Raw genomic sequence first — 22157 nt, 5'->3', positions numbered from 1 at the left:
GGTTGTTCACACTGGAGAAAAGGCGCTTAAGGGATAATATGATAACTATGTATAAATATATAAGGGGAACATATAATAATCGCTCTAATACTTTATTTACCAGTCAGTTCAGCTGACACAAGGTCACCCATTCCGATTAAAAGAAAGGAGGTTCAGTCTAAATATTCGTAAGGGTTTTTTTTACAGTGAGAGCTGTGAAGATGTGAAAGTCTCTCCAACAATCAGTCATACAGGCTGAAACATTAGATAGCTTTAAGAAGGGTGTTAAGATATCCCATCCCTTAAGCAGAATGGCAACAAAGGGGTTGGATAGCTTTTTAGCAAGTGAGGGAATACAGGGTTATGGAAGATAGCTCACAGTACAAGTTGATCCAGGAGACTAGACTAGTCATTTTGGAGTCAGGAAGGATTTTTCCCCCTCTGGATCAACTAGCAGTTAGGCAGGTTAAAATAAAGTCAAAAGTGAACTTGATGGACGTGTGTCTTTTTTTAACCTAACTTACTATGTTACTATGTATCTCATGGTTATCACATAATAATTCCATTGAAGACTAGGTTAAATTTTGTAATTAATTTAATGGACAGTATACCCCCTTTTCAACATAAGTTCAATGAATGGCACCTTGTGATTCTCATACTTAAGGTTCTTTCGGGCTTTAGTTCTCCTTTAAGAGCTTGTTCAAAGGCAGAGTGATTGAGAGAAAGGTATATGGAATGTGGTAAGGAATGTTAGAGAAAGGGTACAGTTCTTGCAAAGTCTTGAATGAGTCTGACATGATAAAAAGCCCTATGGTACCTGTTCCAAGTTAGATGACAAGTCTCTAAAGTCTCTTTAGCATTTTTTGGAGATACCTGTACTCTGCTTGAACACACTTAAATTTTAAAATAGAATTAGTTACCTTGGGTTAGTACAATGACGTTCTTTGTATGATACTCCTCCCCCACATGTTCTTGAGCAAGGTGACCATGATGACCACTCTGACCACTGGCCATCTGTGGGTCTGGGACCTTCATCTCCATGTTTCACACACTGGCCTCTTCGGCACCACTGTAAGAATAACACAAACTATTTTTACCCAATACAATGTGGTATACTTTTATGATATACTTTTTGAATTATAAATAAACAAACTGAAAAATAAATATATGAATAAGTTAACTGACTTGAAAGAGAGAATGCACAGGCAAATAACAGGATAATTGGTTATGGTTACAAAACCTAGTGATGTGTGTCATATTCTGAAAAAAAGACGTGGAACAAAAGTGTCTCTTTGGATCATTGAAGCTTCAAATTGTATCTTATAATGCCATTATTAGCTAAAAATATGTTACATTTTAAAACTCTTGGCTCTTTTATCTAAACTGCCATCAGTATTTAATTAGTAGGCAATATACTATAATTATACGAGTTTTGGCCTAGCTCTATCAAACAGAATAATGCAGTTATGGGGGGATGTAAATTACAGCTAAAGAACTGCAAATATTTAATGATATATCTTTAAAAGTTGAAGACCCGTTTATTCCCATGTAAAGTGAAGTAACTATAAACCTTTAGCTCAACACCTTGTAATTACAGGTCACTGCCTTCATTCTTCATTCCAAAAACACCTGGATGTCAGAGAACTAAATTATTAGCTTGCTTAAATCTTTAAGTAAAGAGCAATTTAAGGATAAGAAAAAAAGAGACATATCAAATGTCATCTAAATCGTGTTGATAAGATACATGTGAGATTCTACCTTTGCCAATTTCTAAAATTTTAGAACATTTTCCCTTAAAAAGAAATGAAATGAGCACTTTTGTTTAGTAGTTTCCAGACGTTAAAGACATCAATGTGAGAATAAAACTACTTGAGGAAATGTAACCACACATGGGTCAACCAGGCATGGTATCTAAATAATCAGCCCTTGGGCCAAGGGACCATACATGTGTACAGTCACCTTTCCACTGATCAGCAGGAAAAGCAGGAAGTAAAGAGAAGCTACAGAGTTGCTGCTCCACTTCACTAGGATTGGAGGATTTTCATTCTGAATGGCCCTCTGACTGACTATACTTGCCCAGATTGTTAGAAGACATGGTTGAAATTGACCAAACTGCCAAGGCAAATCTGGGCATCTATGGATCCGCCATCTCAAACCTGTGGAGGTCATGTATGAGTCAATGGGAGATGTCCTTTTACAATTTGAAGATATAATGATCTGTGCTGAGTTTCGTCCGATAATCTGAAGAAGTGGGTTCTTTGGGCAATAATCGAGCAATTAGGGAGTCAAATCCGAACAATTTTATTGAGTTGTTTTCCCGACCTGACTTTTTCTAGTTATTTTATTGATAAATAAGATAAAATCGTGGAAGAGAGTTTGGTCGAGCTTGGTTTAATAAAAATATGAGATAATGAGATGTTTTAGTAAATAACCCTCTAAGTTTGTCCAGGAGCAGTAACCCAAGCAACCAAATCATCAGGAAGCATTTACTGGTCACCTGTTTAAAAGCAAACATCTTATTGGTTGCTAAGGCAAACTTAGTGCTATTTTTTACATATGGGGTAAGTGAGGCTTATTGTTTTTGCTAATATCTGGATTTTACTATTCTTTGTTTTTTTCTCAGCATGCAAGTATTTGAGCTGCCAATTGAAATATGAGGCTAATCCAATTTGATTATTTTTCTTCATTTGAGAAAAACTCGGACCACAAAGAAATGTATTTTTGAAACCTTGAATAGTTAAAAAAAAGTCACCATAAAAACGTTTTTAAGTAAAGCTGGTGAGGTTGTATAGAAGTCAATGGGAATATTTTCTAACAACTTTATTAATTTTTCCAGTTTATTAAAACATTAAAACAAGATTTTCAATGAACATTTGACATACTCAAAGGGTCAGATTAATCAAAATTCAAGTTCATCAAAAAAATGTGGAAGTAAAAAAAAAACCATGTGCAACTTTATTCTTGAATACTAGCTTTTTTAAGAAAAACTCCACAATGAAATATTCCCCTGTGCATTTTTAAGCAGAAAAAATACTTTGTGGCAGATTTATCAAAATGTGAAATTAGAGTTTACCTCTGAAAACTCACCCACTTTCTATTAATTACTAGAGTTCACCATTTTCTAAATGCGCTTCTAAAAATCCCATAGGAATAAATATAAAATGGGTGATTTTTTCAGTGGTAAACTCTAATCTCAAATTTTGATTAATCTTTCCCTTTGTTCAATAAAACTGTAGCTGTTAATATTTCCCACTTAATTTCTGTTTAAAATTTCACTTAAAAACCAAGGGTGGCTCAACTGGCACAATAGTCAGCCAAATAAAAAAGAAAAAAATCTCTTAGGGACCATCCTCTTACCAGGAAAGAAGTTATTATTTTTTTGTCTTCAATTTTATATCATATTACCAATAACATTTCAGGGTCATTCGAACAACAATTTTTTGTTCACACATCATTTCCTAGCTTCAATGGCCCACCAATCTATCTGACCAATAATATTTTGTTATTCCATGCTGTAAGACAAATGCAAAAAAGATTTTACAAAGGTGCTCAGCTTCTATATGATATCCGTTAACCCCAAAATCACAGGCCTACACAGCTGTCATTTTGTTATTGTGAGTATACCTAGTGGTCTAGTAGGGCTGTGGTGACGCCTGTCACACTCCCTGGGGGTCGGCAACAGCCATTGCCTCCTCTTTGTGCTGATGCAAGCCGGTTCTGAGTTTGATGTGCGCGCACATGTGTGCACCGTTTTACTTTTTGAGAGCTGTGGGTGCCAATTACTCATTGCCCAAAGGTTTATTTCCTGATAGTTCCTGGGTGTGATTCATAGCCGATTATCTGTTCTTTGACCCTTACCATTCTCTCAGTTCCTGACTTTGTACTTTGTTTCTGTTTGGTTCCCGGCCTGTATCCTGACTATGCTCCTGGTCCCCAATTCTGTACTGCAGTGCCTGATTGGTATCAACCTCAGCCTGACCTTTGACTATGCTCTCTGTTCCCTGCCATCCAGTATATGTTACGATTCCCCTTGTCTGCTCAGAACTTGTTCCTCTCACTTTAAGACCTGGTGGCATCCGAGTAGTGGAGGGCTCCTCCCCAAGTGAAAGGTGGTAATTATAGGCAGAAGCATGAGCTGAGACCAGGACCTTGGGGTTTGTTCTCTCAACTTTTTCCTCTCACTTTAAGACCTGGTGGCATCCGATTAGTGGAGGGCTCCTCCCCAAGTGAAAGGTGGTTGTTATAGGCAGAAGCATGAGCTGAGACCAGGACCTTGGGGTTTGTTCTGAGTTTTGAGATACCGTACAGCTATCCCATTGTATCAAAACTACTCATCTGTTCATATGGTTGATTTCTGACTTTTTCAACATACATACAGTATATTTCATCTTTATTTCAAGACTATAATATATAAATAAATAAATAGATAGATAAAGGTGATAAAGCTATGTGATCCCTTATGCAGAAATTCGTTATGCAGAAAGATTTTTTATTCTCTGCAATAATACAACAGTACCTTGAACTTGATCCAAACTATTCCGCATGAGTCCATATTGGTGGCAAAACAATACTATTTTTTTGCAGACTTAAGGTATGGAAAACCTTCTTATTTTTTTTACTAAACTTAAGGTATGGGGTTCCAAATTATGAAAAGATCCCTTATCACCCCTCCCTGACACTAAACAATCTCTTTTAACCAACCCTACACTGTCACAGAGCTCATTCTCCTCCCTCGGTCCCTCAATTCCCATAAATTTCCCCTACAGTTATGGGATTGTTTCCAGAACTGTTTAGAACAAAACTATTTGAATCCTTTGGACCCATCTGCAGTTAAATCTTAGAATTTCTTCAGACAGGTCTAGACAGCAGATTATCATGGAGTTATTCAAGGGTACACATTTCTGCCCTGTCAGCGATAACAACCACAAATCGAGAAGATCATCCGTTTATAGTTCATCTCCTTTCTGGAGCTAAAAGGGTGTGTCCACCCATGCAGTCCCATGCACCACGGTGGGATCTTCCTCTGGTTCACAGATCTCTATCTTTACAGCCTGTTACTCCAGTGGAGGACATCTACTTGTGGCACCTTACACATGATACTGACACTTAAAAAATGATTTTACAAAATGTTAATGTGCTTAATATTTACCTATAGCTCATGTTTTTCACCAATAGGTCTGCTTTTATAAAAGTAAATGTTTCTTGAAGTTCCTAAACCTGACTGTTTTGCCAACCAGACTGTCCCTTCTCAGTTTTTCAATTAGAATTTCTAATGCTAACAGACTATTGAAGCTCAAATATGGCAGCACCTTTACAGAGGAACATGGGGGATCAGATGGTTAATGTAAAATCATCTGCAAATAATTTAATTTTTTTGCCAAAATTATAGATAGTATGCAAAGACAATACTATGATAAATGTAAAAAGTTTAATTTCTGCTGTCAGTATCTCTTTAAAACAGTTTTACTTGTTACTCTCACCTCAGCGAGAAGTGTTAGAGAGCTAAGAGCCTTATCATCTGAGCCACCCTTTACCGTTTTCTGTCCTGAAAAGGTTGTTCTTACAAACATGTTAGACTTTCTACTTAAAGCTGTCTCCAGCTTCCATCTGAATGAACCCATCTTCTTTTAGCCCAGATATCTAGCTGTCCAAAGGAACTCTGTGGTCCAGTTTGGCTGTCCGTAATAGCCTAGAAATCTGCATCCTCAAGACATCGTCTATCAAGCACCTTTTAATTATACCTGCAGGAGTATATAAGCGGAAAGCAGCTTTAGTCAGAACTAGTGGGCATTGGATTGTCATTGTAACTTGTGGTGTTTATACAAATGGCCTGTAGATGTCACTGTGCTCATACTTATACTGTGCATACTTCCTGGTAGCTTAAAAGTGAAAGCTTACTGTTGTGTAAGTCCTGCATGACTCCATGGCTAATAAAGCACTGTTATACTCTACTCATCCTCGGCTACCCAAAACATAACATAACTACTTCAGTATATAAGGAGCAAGGACAAGTCCTTCCGAAAAACTTCTTGGGCAGCAGAAACACAGGAACCTCAAGATGGCACTTGCAGAGCAACTACTTGATCTACTTGAATACTTTTTTCAGACACTACAAAATGAATGGACATCTTGTAATGAGTCTTGTTTTGGTCAAAAAGTTTTGCAGGCCATTTCAATGCAGCAGTAACACCAAAATAATAAAAGTGTTTTAAAGTAATTAAAATATAATGTACTGTGGCCCTGGTAAAACTGATCTGTTTGCTTCAAAAACACTATTATAGTTCATATTAACAAGCCGCTGTGTAGTAATGGCGGAAACTGAAAAAAAGGCTATATGGCACAGGTTAAATAGTGGAAAACAGATAACACCATTATGTTCTACAGAGTTTATCTGCTATCTGCTGTGTAATCTGAGGCCTTTCTCCTTTGAATAGCTGCCCCCATTGCTACAAAGCAGCTTATTTATATAAACAGTAGTGTTTCTGAAGAAAACACAGCAGTTTTACCAGTGCAGGGCAATACTACATTATATTTTTATTACTTTAAAACCCTTTTATTTTTTTATGTTACTGTTCCTTTAAGCAGCATTGTTACTTGCTGTTTTTATTCCCTGTTGATTGCTATGGTAATAAACCACATGTTTTCTAGATGCAATGAGAGGATGGCCAGGAAAAGAGAAAATTGTTACCACATTTACTGTAATTTTTTTTCTTGGCCAACTCCCATAGTCGCATTTCACAATTCTACTAATAAATTAATATTTTATTTTTGTATTCCAGAAGCTAGTGACAAATACATAGAAAGGAGTGGGAGAGGGCTCTTTATATTTGTTAATTTCCTTCCAGTCATCAATGACCTTTGGGAGAAGGAGATACCTGCATGTTTTCTAAATGCTACTACTGGAGATGGCCATGAAAAGAAAATGAGGGTAATTATAGTAACAATTTTCTTTTATATAGTTGTATATGTATATATAGGTCTATATAAATGTGTATATATGTGCACTGGGATTGATTTGGAGGGGTTGAACTTAATGGACTTTGGTCTTTTTTCAACCCAACTTAACTATGTAACCAGGGCTGTATTTAGGTCTGGTGCCTAGTCAACGGACCTAACAGCACCCCAAAGTACAGAAGTAATGTCACACACACCTGTGCTCAGTTATATAGGTCCCCAATGGCCACCTACATTTTTTGGGACAAACATATTTAAAAAAGGCAATACCCTTACATTTACCCATTGAAATTCTGTATATACCCCTAAAAATCCCATACTGATGAATAGAATGTGGCAGAAATTACACTGGGGATCTGTGGGAAGCTCTATTTCACATTTTGTTAAATATGCCTCTTGAATTTTACTGTTTAGCTTGATTGTCTCAGGAGAAAATCAGTACATCTACTCCAGACAAGACGTTTCTAGCCAAATTTTCTTGGTTTGCAGTTTGACTGATATTGGAGTATGCAAGTATAGTTTTATTAGAAATATTAGATAGATTTTTTCTAAGTTCACAGCTGCAATGGTTATTTACTGACCTCAATAGTTGCTGTCTTGAAAGCTGCTTGGGAACATCACAATCAGCCCTAAATTGTCTAAATTGTTTGTTATTTCTCCACAAAATCTGGCTAGCGTTGAGTGGGTTTAAACATAACCTTATATGCTATTTGGGTTCATAAGACAAGAAATGCTCATTACTTAACTTTGAGGTAAGTAGATTATAAAAAAAAACAGAAACACAAAATCAGTGTATTTTCCATAAATACTGTAAGTCAGTCAGTGAGAAGACCATTAGTACACCTGAACTTTGCCCTATACCAAGGCCTTGATCAAATGGAAGACTGGGATTTACATTTGAATCTAAACTGATGTGTTCAAAGAAATCCATCTTTTTTTAAACCCGATTTAACTATGTAAGGGATGTTAAAACATGAAAGGAATTTGTTAAGCATCTTCTAATAATAGCAGCATACCTCACCTTTTCTAACATAGTTTGTGAGCAAACCAGAAGTTCTTAGAATGTCAAGTTTAAACATTTTAACCGGCATTATTCTATGACATACAATATCCTGCCTATTGTACTTTCTTCCTAGTTTATGTGGACGTTTTTGAATTTTTTTCAGTTAATAATGCTACTCCAGCAGAAAAATCTGCACTGAAATCCATTTCTGAAAAGTGCAAAAATTTTTTATATTTCATTTTGAACTCTGACATGGGGCTAGACATATTGTCAGTTTCCCAGCTGCCCCCAGTCACGTGACTTGTGCTCTGATAAACTTTAGTCACTCTTTAATGCTGTACTGCAAGTCTGAGTGATATCACCCCCTCCCTTAGCAGCTGCTAATAACAGCACTCAATAGTTAAATCCAGGTCCCACTGCAACACATTCAGTTACACTGTAGTAGGAGTAGGAGAAACAACAGCCTGCCAGAAAGCAGTTACATCCTAAAGTGCTGGCTCTTTCTAAAAACACATGACTAGGCAAAATGACCTGAGATGGATGCCTAAATACCAGTATTACAACTTGAAAAAAATACACTTGCTGGTTCAGGAATGAAATTTGATGTGGTAGAGTGAATTATTTGCAGTTTAAACACTGTAATATAGAAATAAAATTTACATCATAAAAATCATGACAGAATCCCTTTAAGGGTATATTAGACTCTGAGTGGTACTAAAGGTGGGTACATCTTAGTCACCCAACTGTCTGACTCTTCCTGAAATCATTCATCATTTTTCCTGGTGTAGGCTCAGGGTCGGGCTGGATTGGCGGGACACTGGGAATAAACCCGATGGGCTTGCGGTCCTTGTGGGCCCTGCTGGCGGTCATGGAAAAACATTGTGCATATGCGAGCTTTCACGCATCTCTTCCTCTTTGACAGTCACAGGAGAAACAGTGCATGCGATTTTGCACACGATTCTGCGCTTGTGCACATGCGTGGCAGGGGGGACCCTGAGCCAGAGGTTGTTTAAATTCTTTGAGTTTTAAAAATTCAATTTTAGTAATACATTTTGGCCAGTCAAATTTCGAATTCATTTGCATTTAAGGGAGTTTAAAAAAATTCACATGAATTCAAAATGTGCCTCCCAGAGTGTTAATATATGCTGCAATGCTAACTAGTAGATAATCATACCATTCAATTTACTAGTTTTCAGTTTCTACCAAGGGAATGTAATTAAAGACAGTAATGGAAAAATATTTGCAATGCATAAATGTATGCCTTTGTGTGAACAAATTTTCCTTTGCCCAAATTTAATATGTAGCTTGCATAGCTTGTATATTTTGTAATTTGCCCCAGTGTGCAGTGTACGTAATAGAACTTCTTACTGAGAAAGTAATGTTTGCTCCAAAAATATTCAGCCACCTTCAAGCATGCCTTAAAAGTGTGCAATTAATAATTAAAATTTGTAATGCAATAACAGTCTAACGAAGAATATTACATGGTGAAAAGCTAATTTTTTTTTAATTTTATTTTTCCAATAACAACTTTAAATACATGTCCCCCTAAGTTTTAAAATGAGTTCATATGGAAGTAAAAAAGTAATTTATAGTCAACAAATATTTTGGGGTAATTAAATGGCAAATCTGAAGATACAGTAGTCTGTCCGCCTATGTATATGAGGCACATACATAGAATTAGTTATAAAGGTTTAATCACAACACTAAAGTGTTAAAATTAGTTCCTTGGTATGTAAACTGAATTGCCTCATATAAAGTCTTCACAAGTGTAATACTTAAATTCCTTTAGTTTTTCCAATAGACTAATCTCTGCAGGAAGGTTTAAATGCTGGGAGCAGTTGGTGCACAGTTCTTGAAATGACTCTCTGAAAAAGAAAAACAGTTCTCCTTTTCCTCTCTTCTAAGCAAACAATTAATGCTTGCTTACATCCTGACATTGACATAGTTGGCACTTTATTACCTTGGCAGCTTATGAGATGGGAGAGGTTTCAGGGAATGTGGTCTCATGGCTCTTTTGTTATAGTGCAATTTTCTCTATCTCTCAAGGCTATGTCAGACTTTCATGGGCAGCATTTCAGCATACATTTCACTTACGCAACTAAGAATTTTTACAAGAATGGCAGCTATAGAAAAATAATTTTCAGATCAGTTCTGGTACTACAGTCCATAATTAGGGGCAGATTTATCAAGGGTCGAAGTGAATTCGAGGGAATTTTCGAAGTATTCTTTGAAAATTCTAAGTAATTTTTTGGATACTTCAACCATAAAGTAGGATACTACGACTTTGAATTTACTTTGAATTCGATTAGAAGTAAAAATAGTTCGAATATTCGACCATTTGATAATCAAAGTACTGTTTCTTTAAAAAAACTTTGACTTCAATACTTCGCCAAATTAAACCTGCCGAAGTGCTATGTTAGCCTATGGGGACCTTCTACAATCATTTTCTAAGTCTTTACACATCGAAGTAAAATCGTTCGATCGTACGCTAAAATCATTCGAATCAAATAATTTAACCCTTCGATCAAACAATTTTACTTCGATCATTCGATGGCCAAATTCGGTGAAAAATACTTCGACTTCCTTATTCGAATTCGAAGTATTTTAATTCGATGGTCGAATTTCGAAGTATTTTACACTTTGAAATTCGACCCTTGATAAATCTGCCCCTTAATGTCAATATACTTTGGTTAAAATAATGCCTACAAAATATGGTAGCAATACATTTTTGTAAGTTAACTATTTTTGTTTTTGTAAAGGAAAATAGTATTATTATGTTGGCTTTGAAGAAGCCAACATACTGTTCTACTAGTTTAGCTTGTTCTTCTTCTTCTTCTTCTTCTTCTTCTTCTTCTTCTTCTTCTTCTTCTTCTTCTTCTTCTTCTTCTTCTTCTTCTTCTTCTTCTTCTTCTTCTTCTTCTTCTTCTTCTTCTTCTTCTTCTTCTTCTTCTTCTTCTTCTTCTTCTTAGCGCCCCCCATTTTCTAAACGCTACTCCTCCTACACTTTTAGGGGTACAAGCGCCAAACTTTCCAAACCTTTTCGCCTTATAGCAAAGTACGTTGCTTGTGCTTTATTAAGCGATCCCACCCACTGCGCCCGTGCCGCGGACCACTGAAGACGCCTTTTTTCGTATTGACTTTGACAGGGAAAATTTTCAAATCGCTGCCACTCGTACAGTTTTGAAGCTACACTCCCCAAACTCGGACCGCATATTGTTGGTGCCACCCCGAATAAAAATATGTATTTTGGGGGGGCACCCCAAAGTGGGCAGAGCTACCAACAGCCAATGAAAATTTTTCTAAACGCTACTCCTCCCAGAGTTTTAGGAGTACAATTATGAAACTTTGCACACTTGTTCGGCTCATACCCGAATAGGTTGCTTGTGCTCTGTTAAGCAATCCCACCCTCTGTGGCCCTGTGGCGGCCCCCCAAAGACCCCATTTGTTCCCATAGACTTTCATTGGAAAATGTGAAACTTTTGCCACTCGTACAGCATTAAAGTTACACTCACCAAACTTGGGTCACTTAGTCATGGGGTCAACCTGAAAAGTTCTGTCACATTTTGGGGACTCCAAAAAGTGGGCGGAGCAACAAACAGCCAATCAGATTTTCCCTATTGACTTCAATGAGAAAATGTCAAACACTGTCATTCCCACAGTGTTAAAGCCAGAGACCCAAAACTTGGCACCATGGGTCACTGGGGTTAAAATTTTGAAAAGTGGGTGGAGTCTACCACAGCCAATCAAATATTAGCCATTTGTTTAAATGGGAAAAGTTAAAACTGTCGCCGCTCTTAGATTGTTCATTAGATTGACCGGGATCAAAATCTGGAAAAGTGGGTGGAGCCAAAAACAACCAATCAGATTTCTTTGATGATTTAAATGGGAAAAATTAAAATTGCTGCCACTTGCACGTTATTGATGTCATGGACCTCGAATATCACAAATTTGGTCACTGGGTGTTTGCACTTCAAAGTTAGGAAAAGTGGGTGGAGCCACCAACAACCAATCAAATGTCATTCATTGATTTTCAATAAAAAAACATAAAATTGCTGCCATTTTTACGTTAAATGTCATGATTCCGAAACCTTAAAGTGTTAGTCACTTGGTGACTCTGGTTCAGAATTAGGAAAAAAGGGGGCGGGGCAACAACAGCCAATCGGATTTCAGCCATTGACCTTAATGAAAAACGCCAAATTGCTGCTATTATTACGGCGTCCATGCCAAGTGTCCCAAACTCAGCACAATTACTCACTGGGTGACTGTGGTCAAAATTTAGGAAAAGTGGGCGGGGCCAATAACAGCCAATCAGATTTTACCTATTGACTTCAATGTAAAAGTTTTAAATACTGCCATTCTCACAGTTTTAAAGCCAGAGGCCCCAAACTTGGTACAGACCATGACTGGGTGACTGGGGTTAAAATTCGGAAAACTGGGTGGAGCTTAAAACAGCCAATCAAATGTTACCTATTGCTAATCAATGTCAATATATAAGTTGCTGCCATTCTTTCACAGTTAATGGCAGGGACATCAAACTTGGCACAGTCGGTCACAGGGGGACTGGGATTCAAATTTTAAAAATTGGTGGAGCCAAAAACAGCCAATCAGGTTTTTGGATTGATTTTAATGGTACAATTTGATCTGCTTCAATTTTCACCGTTTTAAACCAAATTCTACCAACTTTGTGTACTCTCTATGCACCAGGGGCGACTGGCCCCAACACCTCTTGCGTTTCAAAGCCAACATCTTGTGGTTTCTTCAGAAACGACACCATCTAGTTCATTAATGTATTCTGTCTTAATTTGCACAGAAGTGAGATAGGGATTTGGTTTTTGAATTTAGGATCTGAAAACTCCTGGTAAATGCTGGGAGTTTGCCAAAACTGCAGTTGACATATTCCTGTGGAAAGTAAAATGGCAAAACACCATGCATTTTCTATTTTGCATTCTCAGAATATCACTTTTCAGGTTGTCTATCATGCAAGAAGCATGATGCTTCTTAGCGTGCTTGCTAATGTTGTGCAATATACTGTTCTGTGATGTACTACTTTTAGATTAACATGCGCATTTATAGGCGATTTACATGGGTGAGCAGTGTCAATGTGGAAACTCATTTATTAAAGGTCAAATTTTAGTGGTATTAGAGCTTTTTGATAACCACAATTAAACTTTATTTCTCTAAAACCATGAATGCCATGAAAGTTATTAAAATATCCAAATATAAAAAGTATGAACAGAGAAAAAGCTCTGAAAGATCTGAAAAAAATCAGAATAACTATAATTTTTCAGTCAATTATAAGTGAAAAAAATCTCAAAACCTCAAAAAGTCTAAATGGTTAAAAAAAGTCCAACAGAATGCTTTAACTTGGAGAAGTTTTGTATTAGAGTTTTTTGTAGTTTTTACACTTAACAACTCTCAATTTTTTCAAATTTTAGAGACATAAAAACCCACAAATTTTTAGAGGAAAACTATGATCAAATAATGGAAGTCTGAATTCTAGTGAATTGGCCCTCTAGTGTCAGGTGCAGCATTCTCCAAGTGTCCAGACTGGGATCTATACGTACTGCCTGCCTACACCTTGCTTTTTAACTAAAAATTACCCCAGAATATGAAGGCATGTCTGCAAACCTTTATTTTTTTAACGTCATATGAACTCTTGGCTAAACAATGTATGATGTCAGGTAGATGTTGTCGATGAGTGATAGTAGTTTGTTTCTATGGTTAATGCTTTGTTTGAACTGTACAACTTACTTTACTTTTTGTAGCGAGAAAAGAAAAGAGAAGAAAAGTTAAGTTGAGAATGTGAGCTTTGTCTTCTCATTATACTTATCAAAGTCCACTTGTACACACAATATGTGTGCATTTTTGGAGACACATCTATACACCCACTGACCTCTGATCACATCCTCATTAACTTACCAACTCTCTGCCTAATACTTTTTTGCGGGGGCCAGCTGGAACACAACCTTTTTCAATCAAATCAGCACTTTTGTATGTGCACTTTCAGCATTCATGGATTCTTATTTATTTGCTTACTTATTGTTACTTTTACTTGCTTGTAGTATGTTAATATATGCATAAAATGGTGCCAAAAGTTTAATCTGAACAAATGTGTATTTTATACTACAAATATCACATTTTAGAGAGCACAGTTAGTGAATGTTATGTGGAAACTCATATCCTCATCTCTTTCATTGCCTACTGTTGCATGCACATTTAAGAGTTTTCTTCTGTGCTATTCAAAGTTGATAGCTTGCATATGTTCAGGGGATTGTTTCCCATATTTGCCAAAATGTAAATGCAAAGAACAAAAAGCACTTACATTTGTAACTAAGAAATGTTTACACGTCCTTCAACTGTTCAGTGTCCCCTATTCATAATACAATCTCTTGCTAAGTACCTTGCTACTGGACACTCCTGTGCCTTCACTATATGATCAGTTTCTTCTGGGAATAATAATACTTAAATAAATAAAACTTGATGGGTGTGATGGTTCACTTGTATTTGGGATTGTTAAATACGTTACAAATACAAAAAAACTATATTACCTTCACACAAATGAAAAATTGTTCATGCAAAATATTTTTCATTAATTTATTTTTTTACATTTACCCATTTCACAGCTTGGCAAACGTTTCCAGGAAATCCCAGACTACAGCCAGACAAGCCAATTTTTTTTTTTAAAAGTCACATTTTTCAGGATAAGAAACATCAAAAACAGTGTTTTGGGTTGCACTGCAGTGACAACTTTGTCTGAGACCACTTGGAGGCAAGGCAATGGTGACTTGGTTGGGACCAGTTGTGTAATGTTAAGCCCCCTTTCTGGACCCCCTGCTTGCCGGAAATTGAGGGTCACCTTTGATGCAGGAAAAAAGTTGCTACATCATGGGTCACATACAAATTTGAAGGTGACTGGTGACCCCCCACTCACGGATGGACCCAAATTTTGTAATTGCCCTCTTGCACTCTCATCCATTGAATGGAAGTTCTGGAAGAACTGGAGAGAACATTCACCTTTTTGTGAATGAAAATTTATCACAGACCTATAGTAAAACTATGTTAACAATTGAAATGCAACTTCCAATGTGATCTAAGGAATGTGCTTATTTTGCTCCAACCAATTTTGACACTCAGAATGCAGGATATGGATAAAAGCATGTTATTTTCTTTGGGATGGATGAAAAAAATTGATACAACTATCATTGTTCATAACAGTACCAGATGTTGCTCATGCACAAACACTGGGCAAATTAAATCATATGCTGATTTATATATTTTGCAAATAAAGCAATAGTGACTTTTGTTAATTCATAATTAGGTAAATTATAATCTGATTTAAGCAGTTTTTCCAATTTTGATTGGATTTTTCCCATTTGGGTATCTCCTCCTTGAGCTTATTGCTTAAGGCATGCAGGAATAAATTCTTGATGAAAAATTCTTAGGGGCACATTTACTAAAGGGCGAAGTGGCTAACGCTAGCGACTTTTCGCCAGAAATCGCATCGGCAGGGACATCCGCAAATTCACCAAAGTGCGAATTTTACTGAACGTTACCTCTTTTTTTCAGAGTTGACTTTGCAACCTCATACCAGGTGAACTGCTAAAATGAATCTAGATCTTCCTCAATCTTATGTCACTTAAATCATATCTTGTCTGGCGAAAATGCATTAAAGTTGAAAAACGATGGCAACTTTTCCTTTTTTTAAGCGGGATTGTTTGCACATCCTAACAAACTTTTTTGGGTTAACATTTTTCCACAGACATTTGAGGGCCATGGAACATTAATTTTTAAGTGGTCTCATGTCTAGGGCATTATTTGATCTCTTTTGTCTTTATTAAGGTTCATTGGACATTTGTAATAAAAAGTGGCCACTTCAAGCATTTGCACCAACATCTCTAATAAAGATGTCCATACAACTTTGATGTACCCACCCTATACAAATTGACCTAAGCGTAAGATCACTAGTGAGGCATAAATGAATGCTAGCGGATCTTTGCTATGAAATGCTCGCCATGAAGAAGTATCGCTAGCGGAAAGCCGCCAGCGTACGATGCCCAGGATGCAACTTCACATTTTAGTGATTTAGCGTAATGGTAATGAATTTGTGCCTGCCGAAGTGGTCGCTGGTGACAATTCGCTCTTTATTACATCTGCCCCCTAGTTTCAGAGGTGATAGTAAGATAAATTATATGAACATTTGAGTCAATCCATTTTATACCCTAAACTCTATACAACTATATAGATGATCTTGTGCTTGCAATCACTTTAGGTAGAGTGCTCTGAGCAGTACAGTAAAGTAGAACATAACCCAGGACAAGTGATAACTATGCAGTCATTAACTTAGGAAAAATGCCAAATATAAATATTGATTAAATGCAAAACAAATTGTTGATGTGAATTGATTCATGTTTTTTTTTCAATAAAATCACATCTCCTACAGCTAAAAAAAAGCTAAGAAAAACAGCAAACTGATGTACAGTACTGTTCATGTAATCAAAATATTACCATGTCGTGCCCACATATGGTGCCTTCAGCTGCTGGCATAAACTTTGTTTCACATTTTCTTCCAACTCTGTGGCACCAAAGTGCCTTACATATATCCTAGGGAAAAACACAGCATGTTTAAAAGCCACACATAATGCAAAAATGTCTGAAACCTGATAAATGCTACTTGTGGGCAGTTCAGTAATATTTGGCTCAGGAACTACTTATTTGAAGCCACATCTTCATGGATATCTGTCTCAGTTACCACCACTGGGGACTGTGGTATGTTGCTATATGGATACATATAAGGATACCAAATAGGAGTATAAAGAAACATAGCATAAAGCCCCTAAATAGTGAGGTATGTTTCTAGATTATTATTATATCAAGCAAACACTCACAATAGGGCAGAAAAACTCATGATGCATTGCTACTCATTTGTCCTAAATAACATACTATATGGACAATCCATTTCCCAGTGACAACAGAACCATGACTTCAAGCGGCAGATTTATTAAGGGTCAAATAGTAAATTCAAATTTTAAATTTTTTTTTTCCACCAATTCTAATTTTAATCCCCTATTCGAATGTAAATTTCCTCAACCATGGAAAGAGTCCTAATTCGAATATTCGCCACCTAAAACCTACCAAGTTCATGTACAAGTCAATGGCAGAGCTTTGTTGAGCCATTTGGAGATCTTAATAGCCTTCCTGACATGCAAGCCTTTTTTGGAGAAAAACTTGGTTCAAATACGACCTGAATTTTTAGGTCAGAACTATTAGATCGCATATTAGACATACACATTTTTTCTTAAATAACCAGTTGAATTGTGAGTATATTAGAATTTATTAGAGTAAAAAAAAATCACATGAATTCAAAATTGACCTTTGATAAATGGGCCTCCAAATGTAATCAACCTGGCTAGTGGGAGTGAGTGATAAAGCATACTGTTGTGAGTAATAAGCCCAGATATAAGCTAGGAGACAACAATCATGAATTGTGATATATCCCCCCCATTGAATAACTGTAGCTTCCCCACAAAAAAGGCAGTCTTATATGTCTTTAGATTTAAAATGTTCCTTAGTAATGAGATATCAGACAACTTAAATTATTGTTGGTGATCCTTTACCTTTTTAAAGTCCAACATGCAGAGTTTGGCCTTTTCTCCAAACTGCCATTTGCACTGTGTGTTAGCATCATATAACACTCCTGGTAGCTTTTCAGGATATTTATATTCTTTCCCAGGTTTAGGATTATCAGCAAGACAAACTGCTTGAGCAGAACTACAACGAAAAAACAACAAAACCAACTAAAATTATAATGACAACATTTCACATTGGTCATGTCTTAAAATTACAACACTTATTTGACCTTTGTAAAACTTGTTAAAATGCATGAACATTTGACACATTCCTAAACTTAATTATTCACTTGTTTAACCTCTTATGTATCACAAAAAGTTAAAAGAACCAGGAATCAGTAAATCGAAGTGTTATTGATATTGGGTATTGCATTAGAAATGAATGGTCAGTGCTATCAAGGGCAGTAGATAAATCCAGAAGTATGAGAATAGATAAGTGCCTTTTGACTTTTGCAATCTGGAGATGATTTGTAACTAAAAAAGACTGCCACAGGTATGCAGTTCTAAAACCAGAAGGCATATGGTGTGAAGAAAGTTAAACAAAAAAAAACAAGGCCACAATGTCAATAGCTTAATAGTAGAAGTGACATGGGGCAGTTGTTATAAAGATAGGATAACTCAAGTATGGCCTTTTTGAGAATAGGCATGGCACAGGCAAGTCTGAATAAAGAGATACAAATTACAAGACAAGGAAAAATCAAGCATAAGTGCAAAAGCTAGAGTAAGGGCACATTATATAAAGAAAAAACTAAAGATCAAAAGGAGAAAGTTGTGATTGTGAGGACAAGAGCGGTTAAAAGTTTTCAGTCAAACTGAAAGAATAAAAAAATTATGAAGGAGGCTTTAGACGGCCATGCACATGAAGATCTGCTTGTTTGGCAAGGTCCCAAAAATAAGTCGATTTGTGCTTGAATTTTTAGAGATCATACCCCAAAACTGCTGAAAATCCGAATCCGAAAATTCCGAAATCTCAAATCTGTTGAGGCCATGTAGTCTGGGGCATATATCCTAGAAGTTGTTTCTTGACATCGTCATCTGCACCGGATAATCCGAAAAAGTAGGGGTTAGTGATGGGCGATTTGCCGTCGTAAAAAATAAATGGAATTTGCGCCGGCGTCAAAAACGAGATGCAGGCGCCGTTTCGCAATTTTTTGCCGTTTTGCGAATTTCGCTGGAAATTCGCAAATTTTTAAATTAAGCGAAATTCGCCCATCACTAGTAGGGGTTTTCGTCAGTTTTCGGAGTGTCAATCGCACTATACAAATTAACACTTTATTTTGTTGCAATGTTTTGTTGCTTCAATTTTTTATAATAGTACAATTATTGATAAATTACTTTAATTTGTGGTTTGGTCAACTTTGTTTACATAAAAAACTAAGATTAATTTGAGTTTAAGTAAATCAGCCCCCTAACAGCTTTTATTTATTAAAAACTTTAGAAATTTGTAGGCATGGGTTAAAATGTAACCCATTTGCAGACTGCAGTAAATATGAACTTAAATCTGACCATTTCTACTTGAAATAAATGTTGATGCATTACATTTGCTATGTTTCATTTAGACTTTTATCGTTGTGTGAACCTTATCAAATTACAGGTAGAGAATTCATTAATTACATGGATACTGGCCAGGACTGAAACACAAGCAATCCTTGGACAGCTAGGTAACTAAAGTTTAGTGTGCTAGGTTTTAAATATATGTCAAGCTGCTATGAAATAGTTTATATATTTTAAAAAAGACAGATGCACAAGAATTTTTGCTGTCTACATTGTTACAATATAATGTATTTCTATGAGGAAACGTAGTTGAAGGTTTCTAAGGGGTCAGAATTGTTAAATGAATGTTTTCTCTGTTTCTAGAATATCCATCCAGCCTGTAATATGTAAAAACGATGCATGTATAGAATCTGAAATTATTTAGCTTAGTGGTTGGGCAAAAACGGTGTAATTTTTAATAGAAGATTTAATAACTGATCTCATTCAATAAACTGCTTGCATATGGAATTACTGGGCAATAATAATTATTCCAAAAATTAATTTTAATAACGGAAAAAAACTTTGTTTCATGTAATGAAAACAAGAACAAGAGAATTTTTTTTAATAACAATTCCATGGGACTCAAAATTCTTACCGTATATACTCTAGTATAATCCGACCCGAGTATAAGCCGAGGTACCTAATTTTACCTATGAAAACTGGGAAAACTTATTGACTCTAGTATAAGCCTAGACACAACTACAGCCCTGTCTCCCAGCCATTCTGCCAAAGCGACCCCCCCAGCGATCAACCGGACTTCTTTGCAAAGTTGATGGTGAGAGAGAATTGCCAAACGGATTACTGTGTGCATTGTCCCACTACCATGTGCAGAGGGTGCTGTGTGATATTGCCATCACTGTTAATCTTTTGTAGAACCAACAGAGGGCGCTGTGTGATATTGCCATCACTGTTAATCCTTCATATAACCAACAGAGGGCGCTGTGTGATATTGCCATCACTGTTAATCTTTCATATAACCAACAGAGGGCGCTGTGTGATATTGCAGTCACTGTTATTCTTTCATATAACCAACAGAGGGCACTGTGTGATATTGCAGTCACTTTTAATCTTTCATATAACCAACAGAGGGCGCACTGTTATTCTTTCATATAACCAACAGATGGCGCTGTGTGATATTGCAGTCACTGTTATTCTTTCATACAACCAACCGAGGGCGCTGTGTGATATTGCAGTCTCTCCCCAAGCGAACTGTTGGTATAGGAATGATTAAAAGTGACTGCAATCTCAGCTACTGCCCGCTGACCCGAGTATAAGCCGAGGTAGACTTTTTTAGCACATTCTGGATGCTGAAAAACTTGGCTTATACTCTAGTATATACTACAGATTAAAGCAATGCTTTAAGGTAATTTTCTCAGAGATATTAACCTTGCCTTGAGCAATGCTAAGAAAACAGCGGGAGCTTAGGGTGATTAATGTGTGGCTGAGAGATTGGTGAAGGGAGGAGGGGTTTGGGTTTTTGGCAAACTGGGCTGATTTCTCAGTTGGCTACAGGCTATTTGCTAGGGATGGGCTGCACCTCAATAATGATGGTGCAGCTGTTTTGGGGGAGAAGATGGGTAGAAGGTCGGAGGAGATTTTAAACTAGGCGTGGGGGTACTGTTAAGGACAGGGAGGACCACATGCCATTTGCTCAACATGGTACCAGTATTAAATGTATGTTTGCAAATGAAAGGAGCCTGACTGGTAAAATGGGAGAGCTGGAGGTGATGGAGGGAAAATATGATGTGATTGGTGTGGCCAAATCATGGCTGAATGAGTCGCATGACTAGGCAGTTAATATCAGCAGCCATATTTTGTTTTGGAGGGAGAGAGGCAATAGAAAAGGAGGAAGGTCTGTTTGTTAGGCAGGATTTAAACGCTTATGTAAAGGAGGAATGTTAGAAAATGAGGGGGAAGTCTTATGGATGGAGTTCTTCACCAATTGTAAAGAGTCCAGCAAATTAATTGTAGGGGTATGCTATAGACCCCCTAATGTAAGTGAGGAGGAGGCTAAGCTCCTGATGCAAATAGAAAAGGCTGCTAGTTTCGGTAAAGTTATGATAATGGGGATTTTAATTACCCAGATACTGACTGGAGCAACAGTACTGCCAGATCAGTTAATGGGAACAAGTTTATGAACTTGTTGCATGACAATTTTATGGCACAGGTTGTTGAGGAGCCAACCAGAAAAAATGCTATTCTGGATCTAGTGATCTCAAATGACCCAGAACTTATAGCAAATGTGCAAGTCATTGAATCCCTAGTGACCATAATGCTATATCATTCAATGTCTGTTGGAGAAAACAAATATACAGTGGGGCAACAAAAACCATGAATTTCAGAAAAGCTAATTTTAGTGACTTGAGGGCTGCCATTCATAGCATTGATTGGGGCATTATGTTTTCAGCTAAAAACACAAAACAGGAATGGTTGTCATTTAAAATTATATTAAATTGTTACGGTTCTCAATTTATTCCCTTAAGGCAGTGATCCCCAACCAGTAGCTCGTGAGCAACATGTTGCTCTCCAACCCCTTGGATGTTGCTCTCAGGGTCCTCAAAGCAGGTGCTTATTTTTGAATTACAAGCTTGAAAGCAAGTTTTAATTGCATAAAACTAAGTATAGTGCTAAGCAGAGCCTCTTGTAGGCTGCCAGTGCACATAGGGCCTACCAAATAGCCAATCATAGTCCTTATTTGGCACCCCAAGGGACTTTTTTATGCTTGTGTTGCTCCTCAACTCTTTTTACATTTCAATGTTGCTTACAGGCAAAAAAGGTTGCGGACCCTTGCCTTAAGGAGTAAATGTAGAAGCACTAAGAATCACCCTCTGTGGCTTAATATAAAAGTAAAGAAGTTAATAGAAAAGAAGAGAACGGCATTTAAAAACTTCAAGTCTGCTGGGACAGAAGCTGCATTTAATGAATATCAACACTATGATAAATTTTGTAAATCAGCAATCTGGAAGGCAAAGAAAGGAAATGAAGAGTGCATTGCAGCTGAGGCTATGGTTGTAACCGATACAAAAAAGGCATATCTGCTAAATCAGTTCTTTTCTTCAGTG

The 22157-nt window shown here is 36.8% G+C and overlaps 1 protein-coding gene across 1 annotated transcript in view; it reads right to left on the bottom strand.

Annotated features, from left to right (window-relative positions):
- adamts16.L (ADAM metallopeptidase with thrombospondin type 1 motif 16 L homeolog) overlaps positions 1-22157 on the bottom strand; it is a 152382-nt gene that overhangs the window by 56817 nt on the left and 73408 nt on the right. Inside the window, exons 10-12 of the mRNA XM_018266846.2 lie at positions 17551-17704; positions 16442-16537; positions 900-1048 (exon numbers count right to left, since the gene is read on the bottom strand). Of these exons, the coding sequence (XP_018122335.1) occupies positions 900-1048; positions 16442-16537; positions 17551-17704 (399 nt within the window). The remainder of the gene's footprint in view (positions 1-899; positions 1049-16441; positions 16538-17550; positions 17705-22157) is intronic.

This window comes from Xenopus laevis, chromosome 6L (assembly GCF_017654675.1).
Source record: "Xenopus laevis strain J_2021 chromosome 6L, Xenopus_laevis_v10.1, whole genome shotgun sequence".
Classification (NCBI taxonomy): domain Eukaryota; kingdom Metazoa; phylum Chordata; class Amphibia; order Anura; family Pipidae; genus Xenopus; species Xenopus laevis.
This window is presented reverse-complemented; position numbering and strand designations above follow the sequence as displayed.